We start from the raw sequence: 18,991 nt of genomic DNA on the forward strand, positions 1-18,991 counted from the left end.
AAAATCCTACGCCATGCGCTTTCCATCTAATTGACTCTTTGACTATGCTCACTAGCTTTGGTATAAAAGTCCGTTCCTGATTGAAAAAAAACGGTGTAAAGCATCACAACACTGCGAAGTTAACGAACATCATCATCATCATAATAATAATAATAATAATAATAATAATAATAATAATAATAGAATAATATAATATTAACGCATATAAATACAGAAAAACATTACACAGATCTAAGAGAACTGTAACTTCAAGTGAAAAACATTCTGTACCATAAATGCCCCCTCATCCCCCAACAAAAGACGCAGTGCAGGAATATAAAATGATTATAAAAGTCTATTCATCAAAGAAACAATGCAAAAATGTAATTTGTAAATTTCATTTGTTGTGTTGAACATGATAAGGTTATTGCAAGTACATAACGTTAGTGAGGAGATTTTATGAAGTGTTTAATTAGGGGGGCGGTTCATTAGGAATTTGTTAATATTAGACTTGAAGACATCCAATAATATTGCATCAGGATCTATAAAATGTAAATATATCACAAACTCATACAATAATATTGCATCAGAATCTATAAAATGTAAATATATCACAAACTCATACAATAATATTGCATCAAAATCTATAAAATGTAAATATATCACAGACTCATACAATAATATTGCATCCGGATCTATAAAATGTAAATATATCACAGACTCATACAATAATATTGCATCAGTATCTATAAAATGTAAATATATCACAAACTCATACAATAATATTGCATCAGAATCTATAAAATGAAAATATATCACAAACTCATACAATAATATTGCATCAGAATCTATAAAATGTAAATATATCACAAACTCATACAATAATATTGCATCAAAATCTATAAAATGAAAATATATGACAAATTCATACAATAATATTGCATCCGGATCTATAAAATGTAAATATATCACGAACTCATACAATAATATTGCATCAGTATCTATAAAATGTAAATATATCACAAACTCATACAATAATATTGCATCAGAATCTATAAAATGAAAATATATCACAAACTCATACAATAATATTGCATCAGAATCTATAAAATGTAAATATATCACAAACTCATACAATAATATTGCATCAGAATCTATAAAATGAAAATATATCACAAACTCATACAATAATATTGCATCAGAATCTATAAAATGTAAATATATCACAAACTCATACAATAATATTGCATCAGAATCTATAAAATGTAAATATATCACAAACTCATACAATAATATTGCATCAGAATCTATAAAATGAAAATATATCACAAACTCATACAATAATATTGCATCCGGATCTATAAAATGTAAATATATAACGAACTCATACAATAATATTGCATCAGTATCTATAAAATGTAAATATATCACAAACTCATACAATAATATTGCATCAGAATCTATAAAATGAAAATATATCACAAACTCATACAATAATATTGCATCAGGATCTATAAAATGTAAATATATCACAAACTCATACAATAATATTGCATCAGTATCTATAAAATGTAAATATATCACAAACTCATACAATAATATTGCATCAGAATCTATAAAATGAAAATATATCACAAACTCATACAATAATATTGCATCAGAATCTATAAAATGTAAATATATCACAAACTCATACAATAATATTGTATCAGGATCTATAAAATGTAAATATATCACAAACTCATACAATAATATTGCATCAGTATCTATAAAATGTAAATATATCACAAACTCATACAATAATATTGTATCAGAATCTATAAAATGTAAATATATCACAAACTCATACAATAATATTGCATCAGAATCTATAAAATGTAAATATATCACAAACTCATACAATAATATTGCATCAGAATCTATAAAATGAAAATATATCACAAACTCATACAATAATATTGCATCCGGATCTATAAAATGTAAATATATCACGAACTCATACAATAATATTGCATCAGTATCTATAAAATGTAAATATATCACAAACTCATACAATAATATTGCATCAGGATCTATAAAATGTAAATATATCACAAACTCATACAATAATATTGCATCAGTATCTATAAAATGTAAATATATCACAAACTCATACAATAATATTGCATCAGGATCTATAAAATGTAAATATATCACAAACTCATACAATAATATTGCATCAGAATCTATAAAATGTAAATATATCACAAACTCATACAATAATATTGCATCAGAATCTATAAAATGTAAATATATCACAAACTCATACAATAATATTGCATCAGAATCTATAAAATGTAAATATATCACAAACTCATACAATAATATTGTATCAGAATCTATAAAATGTAAATATATCACAAACTCATACAATAATATTGCATCAGAATCTATAAAATGTAAATATATCACAAACTCATACAATAATATTGCATCAGAATCTATAAAATGAAAATATATCACAAACTCATACAATAATATTGCATCCGGATCTATAAAATGTAAATATATCACGAACTCATACAATAATATTGCATCAGAATCTATAAAATGAAAATATATCACAAACTCATACAATAATATTGCATCAGGATCTATAAAATGTAAATATATCACAAACTCATACAATAATATTGCATCAGTATCTATAAAATGTAAATATATCACAAACTCATACAATAATATTGCATCAGGATCTATAAAATGTAAATATATCACAAACTCATACAATAATATTGCATCAGAATCTATAAAATGTAAATATATCACAAACTCATACAATAATATTGCATCAGAATCTATAAAATGTAAATATATCACAAACTCATACAATAATATTGCATCAGAATCTATAAAATGTAAATATATCACAAACTCATACAATAATATTGTATCAGAATCTATAAAATGTAAATATATCACAAACTCATACAATAATATTGCATCAGAATCTATAAAATGTAAATATATCACAAACTCATACAATAATATTGCATCAGAATCTATAAAATGAAAATATATCACAAACTCATACAATAATATTGCATCAGGATCTATAAAATGTACATATATCACAAACTCATACAATAATATTGCATCAGAATCTATAAAATGTAAATATATCACAAACTCATACAATAATATTGCATCAGAATCTATAAAATGTAAATATATCACAAACTCATACAATAATATTGCATCAGAATCTATAAAATGTAAATATATCACAAACTCATACAATAATATTGCATCAGAATCTATAAAATGAAAATATATCACAAACTCATACAATAATATTGCATCAGGATCTATAAAATGTACATATATCACAAACTCATACAATAATATTGCATCAGAATCTATAAAATGTAAATATATCACAAACTCATACAATAATATTGCATCAGAATCTATAAAATGTAAATATATCACAAACTCATACAATAATATTGCATCAGAATCTATAAAATGTAAATATATCACAAACTCATACAATAATATTGCATCAGAATCTATAAAATGTAAATATATCACAAACTCATACAATAATATTGAATCAGGATCTATAAAATGTAAATATATCACAAACTCATACAATAATATTGCATCAGTATCTATAAAATGTAAATATATCACAAACTCATACAATAATATTGTATCAGAATCTATAAAATGTAAATATATCACAAACTCATACAATAATATTGCATCAGGATCTATAAAATGTAAATATATCACAAACTCATACAATAATATTGTATCAGAATCTATAAAATGTACATATATCACAAACTCATACAATAATATTGCATCAGGATCTCTAAAATGTAAATATATCACAAACTCATACAATAATATTGCATCAGTATCTATAAAATGTAAATATATCACAAACTCATACAATAATATTGCATCAGGATCTATAAAATGTACATATATCACAAACTCATACAATAATATTGCATCAGGATCTATAAAATGTACATATATCACAAACTCATAAAATAATATTGCGTCAGGATCTATAAAATGTACATATATCACAAACTCATACAATAATATTGCATCAGGATCTATAAAATGAAAATATATCACAAACTCATACAATAATATTGCATCAGAATCTATAAAATGTAAATATATCACAAACTCATACAATAATATTGCATCAGAATCTATAAAATGTAAATATATCACAAACTCATACAATAATATTGCATCAGAATCTATAAAATGAAAATATATCACAAACTCATACAATAATATTGCATCCGGATCTATAAAATGTAAATATATAACGAACTCATACAATAATATTGCATCAGTATCTATAAAATGTAAATATATCACAAACTCATACAATAATATTGCATCAGAATCTATAAAATGAAAATATATCACAAACTCATACAATAATATTGCATCAGTATCTATAAAATGTAAATATATCACAAACTCATACAATAATATTGTATCAGAATCTATAAAATGTAAATATATCACAAACTCATACAATAATATTGCATCAGAATCTATACAATGTAAATATATCACAAACTCATACAATAATATTGCATCAGAATCTATAAAATGAAAATATATCACAAACTCATACAATAATATTGCATCCGGATCTATAAAATGTAAATATATCACGAACTCATACAATAATATTGCATCAGTATCTATAAAATGTAAATATATCACAAACTCATACAATAATATTGCATCAGGATCTATAAAATGTAAATATATCACAAACTCATACAATAATATTGCATCAGTATCTATAAAATGTAAATATATCACAAACTCATACAATAATATTGCATCAGGATCTATAAAATGTAAATATATCACAAACTCATACAATAATATTGCATCAGAATCTATAAAATGTAAATATATCACAAACTCATACAATAATATTGCATCAGAATCTATAAAATGTAAATATATCACAAACCCATACAATAATATTGCATCAGAATCTATAAAATGTAAATATATCACAAACTCATACAATAATATTGTATCAGAATCTATAAAATGTAAATATATCACAAACTCATACAATAATATTGCATCAGAATCTATAAAATGTAAATATATCACAAACTCATACAATAATATTGCATCAGAATCTATAAAATGAAAATATATCACAAACTCATACAATAATATTGCATCCGGATCTATAAAATGTAAATATATCACGAACTCATACAATAATATTGCATCAGAATCTATAAAATGTAAATATATCACAAACTCATACAATAATATTGCATCAGGATCTATAAAATGTAAATATATCACAAACTCATACAATAATATTGCATCAGTATCTATAAAATGTAAATATATCACAAACTCATACAATAATATTGCATCAGGATCTATAAAATGTAAATATATCACAAACTCATACAATAATATTGCATCAGAATCTATAAAATGTAAATATATCACAAACTCATACAATAATATTGCATCAGAATCTATAAAATGTAAATATATCACAAACTCATACAATAATATTGCATCAGAATCTATAAAATGTAAATATATCACAAACTCATACAATAATATTGTATCAGAATCTATAAAATGTAAATATATCACAAACTCATACAATAATATTGCATCAGAATCTATAAAATGTAAATATATCACAAACTCATACAATAATATTGCATCAGAATCTATAAAATGAAAATATATCACAAACTCATACAATAATATTGCATCAGGATCTATAAAATGTACATATATCACAAACTCATACAATAATATTGCATCAGAATCTATAAAATGTAAATATATCACAAACTCATACAATAATATTGCATCAGAATCTATAAAATGTAAATATATCACAAACTCATACAATAATATTGCATCAGAATCTATAAAATGTAAATATATCACAAACTCATACAATAATATTGCATCAGAATCTATAAAATGAAAATATATCACAAACTCATACAATAATATTGCATCAGGATTTATAAAATGTACATATATCACAAACTCATACAATAATATTGCATCAGAATCTATAAAATGTAAATATATCACAAACTCATACAATAATATTGCATCAGAATCTATAAAATGTAAATATATCACAAACTCATACAATAATATTGCATCAGAATCTATAAAATGTAAATATATCACAAACTCATACAATAATATTGCATCAGAATCTATAAAATGTAAATATATCACAAACTCATACAATAATATTGCATCAGGATCTATAAAATGTAAATATATCACAAACTCATACAATAATATTGCATCAGTATCTATAAAATGTAAATATATCACAAACTCATACAATAATATTGTATCAGAATCTATAAAATGTAAATATATCACAAACTCATACAATAATATTGCATCAGGATCTATAAAATGTAAATATATCACAAACTCATACAATAATATTGTATCAGAATCTATAAAATGTACATATATCACAAACTCATACAATAATATTGCATAAGGATCTCTAAAATGTAAATATATCACAAACTCATACAATAATATTGCATCAGTATCTATAAAATGTAAATATATCACAAACTCATACAATAATATTGCATCAGGATCTATAAAATGTACATATATCACAAACTCATACAATAATATTGCATCAGGATCTATAAAATGTACATATATCACAAACTCATAAAATAATATTGCGTCAGGATCTATAAAATGTACATATATCACAAACTCATACAATAATATTGCATCAGGATCTATAAAATGTACATATATCACAAACTCATAAAATAATATTGCGTCAGGATCTATAAAATGTACATATATCACAAACTCATACAATAATATTGCATCAGGATCTATAAAATGTACATATATCACAAACTCATACAATAATATTGCGTCAGGATCTATAAAATGTAAATATATCACAAACTCATTCAATAATATTGCATCAGTATCTATAAAATGTAAATATATCACAAACTCAGACAATAATATTGTATCAGAATCTATAAAATGTAAATATATCACAAACTCATACAATAATATTGCATCAGAATCTATAAAATGTAAATATATCACAAACTCATACAATAATATTGCATCAGAATCTATAAAATGAAAATATATCACAAACTCATACAATAATATTGCATCCGGATCTATAAAATGTAAATATATCACGAACTCATACAATAATATTGCATCAGAATCTATAAAATGAAAATATATCACAAACTCATACAATAATATTGCATCAGGATCTATAAAATGTAAATATATCACAAACTCATACAATAATATTGCATCAGTATCTATAAAATGTAAATATATCACAAACTCATACAATAATATTGCATCAGGATCTATAAAATGTAAATATATCACAAACTCATACAATAATATTGCATCAGAATCTATAAAATGTAAATATATCACAAACTCATACAATAATATTGCATCAGAATCTATAAAATGTAAATATATCACAAACTCATACAATAATATTGCATCAGAATCTATAAAATGTAAATATATCACAAACTCATACAATAATATTGTATCAGAATCTATAAAATGTAAATATATCACAAACTCATACAATAATATTGCATCAGAATCTATAAAATGTAAATATATCACAAACTCATACAATAATATTGCATCAGAATCTATAAAATGAAAATATATCACAAACTCATACAATAATATTGCATCAGGATCTATAAAATGTACATATATCACAAACTCATACAATAATATTGCATCAGAATCTATAAAATGTAAATATATCACAAACTCATACAATAATATTGCATCAGAATCTATAAAATGTAAATATATCACAAACTCATACAATAATATTGCATCAGAATCTATAAAATGTAAATATATCACAAACTCATACAATAATATTGCATCAGAATCTATAAAATGAAAATATATCACAAACTCATACAATAATATTGCATCAGGATCTATAAAATGTAAATATATCACAAACTCATACAATAATATTGCATCAGAATCTATAAAATGTAAATATATCACAAACTCATACAATAATATTGCATCAGAATCTATAAAATGTAAATATATCACAAACTCATACAATAATATTGCATCAGAATCTATAAAATGTAAATATATCACAAACTCATACAATAATATTGCATCAGAATCTATAAAATGTAAATATATCACAAACTCATACAATAATATTGCATCAGGATCTATAAAATGTAAATATATCACAAACTCATACAATAATATTGCATCAGTATCTATAAAATGTAAATATATCACAAACTCATACAATAATATTGTATCAGAATCTATAAAATGTAAATATATCACAAACTCATACAATAATATTGCATCAGGATCTATAAAATGTAAATATATCACAAACTCATACAATAATATTGTATCAGAATCTATAAAATGTACATATATCACAAACTCATACAATAATATTGCATCAGGATCTCTAAAATGTAAATATATCACAAACTCATACAATAATATTGCATCAGTATCTATAAAATGTAAATATATCACAAACTCATACAATAATATTGCATCAGGATCTATAAAATGTACATATATCACAAACTCATACAATAATATTGCATCAGGATCTATAAAATGTACATATATCACAAACTCATAAAATAATATTGCGTCAGGATCTATAAAATGTACATATATCACAAACTCATACAATAATATTGCTTCAGGATCTATAAAATGTACATATATCACAAACTCATACAATAATATTGCATCAGGATCTATAAAATGTAAATATATCACAAACTCATACAATAATATTGCATCAGAATCTATAAAATGTACATATATCACAAACTCATACAATAATATTGCATCAGTATCTATAAAATGTAAATATATCACAAACTCATACAATAATATTGCATCAGAATCTATAAAATGTAAATATATCAGAAACTCATACAATAATATTGCATCAGGATCTATAAAATGTAAATATATCACAAACTCATACAATAATATTGCATCAGTATCTATAAAATGTAAATATATCACAAACTCATACAATAATATTGTATCAGAATCTATAAAATGTAAATATATCACAAACTCATACAATAATATTGCATCAGGATCTATAAAATGTAAATATATCACAAACTCATACAATAATATTGTATCAGAATCTATAAAATGTACATATATCACAAACTCATACAATAATATTGCATCAGTATCTATAAAATGTAAATATATCACAAACTCATACAATAATATTGCATCAGGATCTATAAAATGTACATATATCACAAACTCAGACAATAATATTGTATCAGAATCTATAAAATGTAAATATATATCAAACTCATACAATAATATTGCATCAGGATCTATAAAATGTACATATATCACAAACTCATACAATAATATTGCATCAGGATCTATAAAATGTACATATATCACAAACTCATACAATAATATTGCATCAGGATCTATAAAATGTAAATATATCACAAACTCATACAATAATATTGCATCAGGATCTATAAAATGTACATATATCACAAACTCATACAATAATATTGCATCAGGATCTATAAAATGTACATATATCACAAACTCATAAAATAATATTGCGTCAGGATCTATAAAATGTACATATATCACAAACTCATACAATAATATTGCATCAGGATCTATAAAATGTACATATATCACAAACTCATACAATAATATTGCGTCAGGATCTATAAAATGTAAATATATCACAAACTCATTCAATAATATTGCATCAGTATCTATAAAATGTAAATATATCACAAACTCAGACAATAATATTGTATCAGAATCTATAAAATGTAAATATATCACAAACTCATACAATAATATTGCATCAGGATCTATAAAATGTACATATATCACAAACTCATACAATAATATTGTATCAGAATCTATAAAATGTAAATATATCACAAACTCATACAATAATATTGCATCAGAATCTATAAAATGTAAATATATCACAAACTCATACAGTAATATTGCATCAGAATCTATAAAATGTACATATATCACAAACTCATACAATAATATTGCATCAGGATCTATAAAATGTAAATATATCACAAACTCATACAATAATATTGCATCAGGATCTATAAAATGTACATATATCACAAACTCATACAATAATATTGCATCAGGATCTATAAAATGTACATATATCACAAACTCATACAATAATATTGCGTCAGGATCTATAAAATGTATATATATCACAAACTCATACAATAATATTGCATCAGGATCTATAAAATGTACATATATCACAAACTCATACAATAATATTGTGAAATCTGTGTATGCTGGAAGTTGAGTGAAAATATATCCCGACTTTCAACAAATCAAAAATATGCAACAACTGATATAATTTTGAGATTTCGACGGATCCATTCAAAAAGTTCAACATGGTGCATGTACACATATCACTTACCCTGTCCCATCTGGCCTCCTTTTTAGAGTTCATAAATCGAGCATATTCTCGTCTATCATAGATTTCCGTGACACATTTATAAATCAAGAGGGCAATTAATCCAATAAGAATGATACCAGCAACAACAGCAACAGGAACGACATAATTGGGCAGTGGACATGCTGCAAAGATAAACATCTTATAATTATCACCGATAATGTAAGACATTTTTAAAACAATATGTGACAGTTTGCCAAATTTATTAAACCAAGCAATTTCGAATAATTTAATATCACATGACAAACATTCATTAACATTTTCTTATTTTATATTTTTGCCCTTTAATGGATGAATTAAAAACTCATTTCAAAACGATCATGTCAATCTTTATGAACTTGCAATTAGTTTGGGCTTTCAATTTGAAAGATAAGACTGTCTGTCTGCTGACTTCATGCATTCATGTTATTGTTTCCTTTATTTTTCATCATTATATATATATATATATATATATATAGTCATCCACATACAGTACTGTTTCGCTGTTTCACAGCTCATCAGTGCGGCTAGACAGGCAACTACCTCAAGCCAGGATAGAAACCCGACCGTTTGTACGGCAGTCAAGGCTCCTAACCATTACGCTATTGGCGGCTGCTTGAACGAGTAGTGAGTTTAACGATGTTTTGATATCGTCTGAATATATATATATATATAATGATCATTATATATATACATATAAAATGATGATTTACTTCATATATTAAAAAAAATATTAATTATAAATTCGTATAAAAGCATAAAATTGTAAAAAATCTATAGTTCTATTTTATGAAAAATATTTTTTTAATACAAATCAACATTTTTTTAAACAACTACATATATTCCAGTTATAACTGGAAGAGTATCTATGTTGGTTTTTCATACAAAATACTATTGAATTTTTCCGTAAAATTTAAGATTTAATTTTTTGTTTGATCTTGGTATTGAGCCTGTTTTTTAATTCCAGGACCGACATTAAAAAGTTAAAAATGTAGTATATAATATAATTTATTTCTGAGCTTCATGTTATGATGTTTATCACTTCTAGATGTAGAGCCTCCGCTTTCATTTCTGTTGATTCCTACATGGTTTTGTCAATTAACTTTTGAGAACTTAAATTGTCTTGGCTTTGCCGGTGCACAAATGGTTAGATTTGTTTTGGTACCAATAGACTCAATAGTGAGTCCCTATTGACTAGTCCCTCCACTAAGATAAATCAGACACAAGGTCAGTTTTTAATGACCGAGAATAGAACAGATGATGTGTAGTATCAAAATGGGTACTACACCTTGATTCCAGATAAAGAAATTTGTGAATGTTATGAATGTCTAGTTTCTCAGGTTTTTCAAACGACATTTCTATCTCTTGCATTTCTGCAAATAAAATCATTGTTGACATTTGGGTTCTTCACTGCTCGAAATTTTCTTGTGTACATAAACAGTATTTGTTAATTGATTCAATTTTTTTTTTTTTTTACATAGATATACAACTTATCAAGGCCAAGAGGTCACTCAAGGATAAGGGCTAAAGAGTGCACAGTAGAAATTGGACAATATAGTAATCGTTACTAATGGAAATTCAGTAAATTTGTTAACTTATATGGAACGGCTCGTCAAAAACATCTTTACATTAGACTTGAAGACAACCATATTGTAGTCAGCTGGAAAGCAGGAAAACCGAAGACAATTCCATAGGCGTGCAGTTCTAAGAAAGAAGCTTTGTTCATGGAATCTACGTTTAGATTTAGGCACAGATAAAGAGTGGGGGGAATTATTGATAGTGTTTTCAGCTAGACGAGTGTTTCTTGTGAAAGTTTGGGAGGGGCCCATAGATTGGAGCTCAGTCGAGCACTTGCCATGAAAATAAGGATAAAGCAGAGACAAACTCGCAATATCTCTTCTGTGAGAAAGCGTTGCAGGGAAGAGAAAAGGACATCCCCTACGAGGCTAGGAAGACTATTTTGAACTCTATGAAGGCAGGATAAGTCCTTTCTAGCAGTTCCTGCCCAGATGTGACAACAGTATTCCATCTTTGGATGTACCTGGCTCTTATATAGATAGAGAATTGCATCAGCAGTGAGATATCTACAGGATCGATAGAAACATCCCACCATTTTTCCAGCGACCTTGGCAACAGATTTGATGTACGTGTTCCATTTAAGATCAGGAGTAAAGGTCAAGCCCAGAAACTTGTCAAAACATGAGGCCTCCTGAAGATGAGAGCCATTCTTTTCAACTGATGCCAGATGGGGATCAGAGCATTGATGATGTAAAGATAAAAGCTTGGGTTTAGATGCATTAAAATTAACAAGCCACCTCTTTCCCCATTGTGCCACTTGCTCAAGATCAGAGGAGAGAGAATTAGAGAGAACTTGGTCGTTTACGGTCTTAGATGTGCTACCATAGATAGTAGTGGCATTAGCATAAATGTCTCCAAATGATGTAAGGATGTAATTTGGAAGATCACTAATGTAGATCAGGAAAAGAATTGGGCCCAGGATGGACCGCTGAGGGACTCCAGCATTAATACTGTGAGCTTCTGATTTTTGCCCATCAACTACTACTCTTATGAGCATATCAGAAAAAATGATTTAATAATTGAGAAGATATTTACAGCTATACTGTAGCTGGAGATCTTGTGAAGTAAACCTTTATGCCATACTCTATTAAAGGCCTTTGATATGTCAAGAGCAATTGCCCTAGAAAGGTAGTCTCAATCGAGAGATTCACTAATCCTATGAGATATAACGGTAAGCACATCTACTGTAGATCTAGCAGAACAGAAACAATATTGTGTGTCACTAAGAAAGGTTACTTTTGTTGAGATGGTGGATTACTTCTGTATTAAACAAAGATTACGGCAACTTACTCATGACGCACAGGAGACTTATTGGCCTGTACTGAGAGGGAGATGAGCGATCCCCTGAATTATTAAATACAGGGCATACTGATGAGATTTTCGAGGGTGATGGGAAGCTATTCTCCTTAAGACAACGTTTAAACAGCTTTGTAAGTATGGGCGCTAGTTCTGGTTGAAGTTTTTTGAGTACTATAATTGGAATACCACCAGGCCCTGTTGCTTTACTGGAATCAAGGTTTTTGATTAGCTTGGCAACATCATGTACCGATATTTGTATATCACATAGCGTGTTTTCTGATACAAGAGGAAATAGTGTAGGTAGAATTAGCTGCAAAGTTCTTGGCAAAGAGTTGGGCTTTGTCTGATGCTGACGAGATTACCTCAGGTCCATTTATGATAGTTGGAATAGAACACACATTCTGTTCAGGATTCTGTTTGCTATTTGCCAAAACTGGTGGGTACTAAGCTGCTGCTCAGCTACTTTGGACTTGATGGATTGAGCCTATAACTCTCTTGCGTTCTTTATTACTTTGTTTAGAAACTTTAGTACTTTGTTTGGAAAATTTATTTATTTGTTTGGAAACTTTATTATTTTGTTTGAAAACTTTATTAATTTGTTTGGAAACTTTATAATTTCTTTGAAAACTTTATTAATTTGTTTGAATCTCTATTAATTTGTTCGGAAACTTTATTATTTTGTTTGGAAACTTTATTAATTTGTTTGGAAACTTTATTAATTTCTTTGAAAACTTCATTAATTTGTTTGAATCTTTATTAATTTGTTTGGAAATTATTAATTTGTTTGGAAACTTTATTAATTTGTTTAGAAACTTTATTAATTTGGGTGAAAACTTTCTTAATTTGTTTGGAAACTTTAGTAATTTGTTTGAATCTTTATTAATTTGTTTGGAAACTTTATTAATTTGTTTGAAAAATGTATTAATTTGTTTGAAAACTTTATTGATTTGTTTAGAAACTTTATTAATTTGTTTGAAAACTTTATTTATTAGTTTGAATCTTTATTAATTTGTTTGGAAACTTTATTGTTTGAACACTTTATTAATTTGTTTGACAACTTAATTAATTTGTTTGGAAACTTTCTTAATTAGTTTGGTAACTTTATTAATTTGTTTGAAAACTTTATTAATTTGTGTGAAAACTTTATTAATTTGATTGAATCTTTATTAATTTGTTTGGAAACTTTATTAATTTGTTTAGAAACTTTATTAATTTGTTTGAATCTTTATTAATTTGTTTGAAAACTTTATTAATTTGTCTGAAAACTTTATTAATTTGTTTGAAAACTTTATTAATTCGTCTGAATCTTTATTAATTTGTTTTAAAACTTTATTATTTTGTTTGAAAACTTTATTAATTTGTTTGAAAACTTTATTAATTTGTTTGAATCTTTATTAATTTGTTTGGAAACCTTATTAATTTGTTTGAAAACTTTATTAATTTGAGTAAAAACTTTATTATTTCGTTTGAATCTTTATTAATTTGTTTGGAAACTTTATTTATTTGTTTGAAAACATTATTAATTTGTTTGTAAAACCTTATTAATTTGTTTGAAAACTTTAATAATTTGTTTAAATCGTTATTAATTTCTTTGAATCTTTATTAATTGGTTTGTAAACTTTATTGATTCGTTTGAAAACTTTATTAATTTGTTGTAATCTTTATTAATTTGTTTGAATCTTTATTAATTTTTTTGAAAACCTTATTAATTTGTTTTAAAACTTCATTAATTTGTTTGAATGTTTATTAATTTGTTTTAAAACTTTATTACTTTGTTTGAATCTTTATTAATTTGTTTTGAACCTTTATTAATTTGTTTGAATTCATTATTAATTTGTTCGGAAACTTTATTAATTTGTTCAGAAACTTTATTAATTTGTTCAGAAACTTTATTAATTTGTTTGTAATCTTTATTAATTTGTTTGGAGATTTTATTACTTTGTTCTAAAATTTATTAACCTTTTTGAAACTTTATTAATTTGTTTTAAAACTTTATTAACTTGTTTGGAATCTTTATTAATTTTTTTTAAACTTTATTAACTTGTGTGAAAATTTTTTTAATTTGTTTGAATCTTTATTAATTTGTTTGGAAACTTTATTAATTTTTTTGAAAACATTAATTCTTTTGAGAACGTAATTAATTTGTTTGAATCTTTATTAATTTGTTTGAATACTTAATTTATTTGTTTGGAAACTTTATTAATTTATTTGAAAACTTTATTAATTTGTTTGAATCTTTATTTATTTGTTTAAAAGCTTTATTAATTTGTTTGGATCTTTATTTGTTTGAAAACTTTATTAATTTGTTTGAATCTTTATTTATTTGTTTGAAAGCTTTATTAATTTGTTTTGAAACTTTATTAATTTGTTTGAAAACTTTATTAATTTGTCTGAAAACTTTATTAATTTGTTTGTAAACTTTTATTAATTTGTTTGGAAATTTTAATACTTTGTGTGAAAACTTTGTTAACTTTTTTGAAACTTTATTAATTTGTTTGAATCTTTATTAATTTGTTTGAAAACTTTCTTAAATTGTTTGAAAACTTTATTAATTTGTTTGTAAAACCTTATTAATTTGTTTGAAAACTTTATTAATTTGTTTGAATCTTTATTAATTTCTTTGAAAACCTTATTGATTTTTTTTTAAACTTTTTTTATTTGTTGTAATCTTTATTAATTTATTTGAATCTTTATAATTTTTTTTAAAACCTTATTAATTCGCTTGGAAACTTTATTAATTTGTTAAGAAACTTTATTAATTTGTTTGAAAACTTTATAAATTTGTTTGAAAACTTTATTAATTTGTTTGAAAACTTTATTAATTTGTTTGAAAACTTAATTAATTCGTCTGAATCTTTATTAATTTGTTTGAAAACTTCATTAATTTGTTTGAAAACTTTATTCATTTTTTTGGAATCTTTATTAATTTGTTTGAAAAAATTATTCATTTGTTTGTAAAACCTTATTAATTTGTTCGAAAACTTTATTAATTTGTTTGAATCTTTATTAATTGTCTTGAATCTTTATTAATTTGTTTGGAATCTTTATTAATTTGTTTGAAAACTTTATTAATTGTTTGGAAACTTTATTAATTTGTTTGATAACTTTATTAATTTGTGTGAAGACTTTATTAATTTGTTTGAAAACTTTATTAATTTGTTTTAATCCGTAATTAATTTGTTTGGAAATTTAATTTATTTGTTTGGAAATTTTATTAATTTGTGTGAAAACTTTCTTAACTTTTTTTAAACTTTATTAATTTGTTTGAAAACTTTTTTAATTTGTTTGAAAACTTTATTAATTTGTTTGGAATCTTTATTAATTTATTGGAATCTTTATTACTTAGTTTGAAAACATTATTTATTTGTTCGAAAACTTTATTAATTTGTTTGGAAACTTACTTAATTTGTTTGAATCTTTATTAATATGTTTGAAACCTTTTTTAATTTGTGTGAAAACTTTATTATTTTGTTTGAAAACTTTATTAATTTGTTTGAAAACGTTATTAATTTGCTTGGAAACTTTATTAATTTGTTTGGAAACTTTATTAATTTGTTTGGAAGATTGAATTATTTGTTTGGAACCTTTATTAATTTGTTTTAAAACTTTATTAATTTGCTTTAAAACTTTATTAATTTGTGTGAAAACTTTACCAATTTGTTTGGAACCTTTACCAATTTGTTTTGAAACTTTATTAATTTGTTTGGAAACTTTATTAATTTGTTTAAAAACTTTATGTATTTGTGTGGAAGATTTATTAATTGGTTTGGAAACTTTAATTGTTTGTTTGGAAACTTTATTAATTTGTTTGAATCTTTATTAATTTGTTTGAAAACTTATATTAATTTGTTTGAAAAATGTATTTATTTATTTGGAAACATTATGAATTTGTTTGGAAACTTTATTAATTTGTTTTAAAACTTTATTAATTTGTTTGGAAACTTTGTTAATTCGTTTGGAAACTTTATTAATATGTTTTAAAACTTTTTTAATTTGTGTGAAAACCTTATTAATTTGTTTGAAAACTTTATTAATTTGATTGGAAACTTTATTAATTTGTTTGAAAACTTTCTTAATTTGTTTTAATCTTTATTAATGTGTTCAAAACTTTATTAATTTTTTTGAAAATTTTATTAATTTCTTTGGAAACTTTATTAATTTGTTTGAAAAAATTATTCATTTGTTTGTAAAAACTTATTAATTTGTTTGAACCCTTTATTGTTTGAATCTTAATTAATTTCTTTGAATCTTTATTAATTTGTTTGTAAACTTTATTGATTTGTTTGAAAACTTTATTAATTTGTTGTAATCTTCATTAATTTGTTTGAATCTTTATTAATGTTTTTGAAAACCTTATTAATTTGTTTTAAAACTTTATTAATTTGTTTGAATTTTTATTAATTTGTATAAAACTTTATTAATTTGTTTGAATCTTTATTAATTTGTTTGGAACCTTTATTTATATGTTTGAAAAATTTATTAATTTGTTTGGAAACTTTATTAATTTGTTGTAAAACTTCGTTAATTTGTGTGAATCTTTATTTATTTGTTTGAAAACTTTATTAATTTGTTTGGAAACTTTATTAATTTGTTTGGAAACTTTATTAATTTGTTTGAAAACGTTATTAATTTGTTTGGAAACTTTATTTGTTAGAATCTTTATTAATTTGTTTTGAATCTTTATTAATTTGTTTTTAAACTTTATTAACTTGTGTAAGAATTTTATTTATCTCTTTTAATTTTTATTAATTTGTTTGAATCTTTATTAATTTTTTTCCAAAACTTTATTAATTTTTTTGAAAACTTTATTAATTTGTTTTAAAACTTTATTAATTTGTTTGAATCTTTATTAATTTTTTTCCAAAACTTTATTAATTTTTTTGAAAACTTTATTAATTTGTTTGGAAACTTTATTAATTTGTTTGAATCTTTATTAATTTGTTTGAAAACTTTATTAATTGGTTTGAATCTTTATTAATTTGTTTGGAAACTTTATTAATTTATTTGGAAACTCTATTAATTTGTTTGGAAACTTTATTAATTTGTAAAGAATCTTTATTAATATGTTTTAAAACTTTTTTAATTTGTGTGGAAACCTTATTAATTTGTTTGAAAACTTTATTAATTTGATTGGAAACTTTATTAATTTCTTTGAAAACTTTATTAATTTTTTTTAATCCTTATTAATGTGTTTGAAAACTTTATTAATTTATTTGAAAACTTTATTAATTTGTTTGGAAACTTTATTAATTTGTTTGAAAATATTATTCATTTGTTTGTAAAACCTTATTAATTTGTTCGAAAACTTTATTAATTTGTTTGAATCTTTATTAATTTCTTTGAATCTTTATCAATTTGTCTGTAAACTTTATTGATTTGTTTGAAAACTTTATTAATTTGTTGTTATCTTTATTAATTTGTTTTAATCTTTATTAATTTTTTTGAAAACCTTATTAATTTTTTAAAAACTTTATTAATTTTTTGACTTTTTATTAATTTGTTTTAAAACTTTATTAATTTGTTTGAATCTTTATTAATTTATTTTGGAAG

General features: G+C 23.8%; 1 protein-coding gene across 1 annotated transcript in view; it reads right to left on the reverse strand.

Annotated features, from left to right (window-relative positions):
* The window catches only part of LOC145247349 (integrin beta-1-B-like), a 256,575-nt gene that overhangs the window by 15,278 nt on the left and 222,306 nt on the right, over positions 1-18,991 (reverse strand). Inside the window, exon 23 of the mRNA XM_080109024.1 lies at positions 10,550-10,710. Coding sequence (XP_079965150.1) covers positions 10,550-10,710 — 161 coding nt within the window. The remainder of the gene's footprint in view (positions 1-10,549; positions 10,711-18,991) is intronic.

Source organism: Euprymna scolopes, chromosome 25 (assembly GCF_053919585.1).
Source record: "Euprymna scolopes isolate OS-2025 chromosome 25, ASM5391958v1, whole genome shotgun sequence".
Taxonomy (NCBI): domain Eukaryota; kingdom Metazoa; phylum Mollusca; class Cephalopoda; order Sepiida; family Sepiolidae; genus Euprymna; species Euprymna scolopes.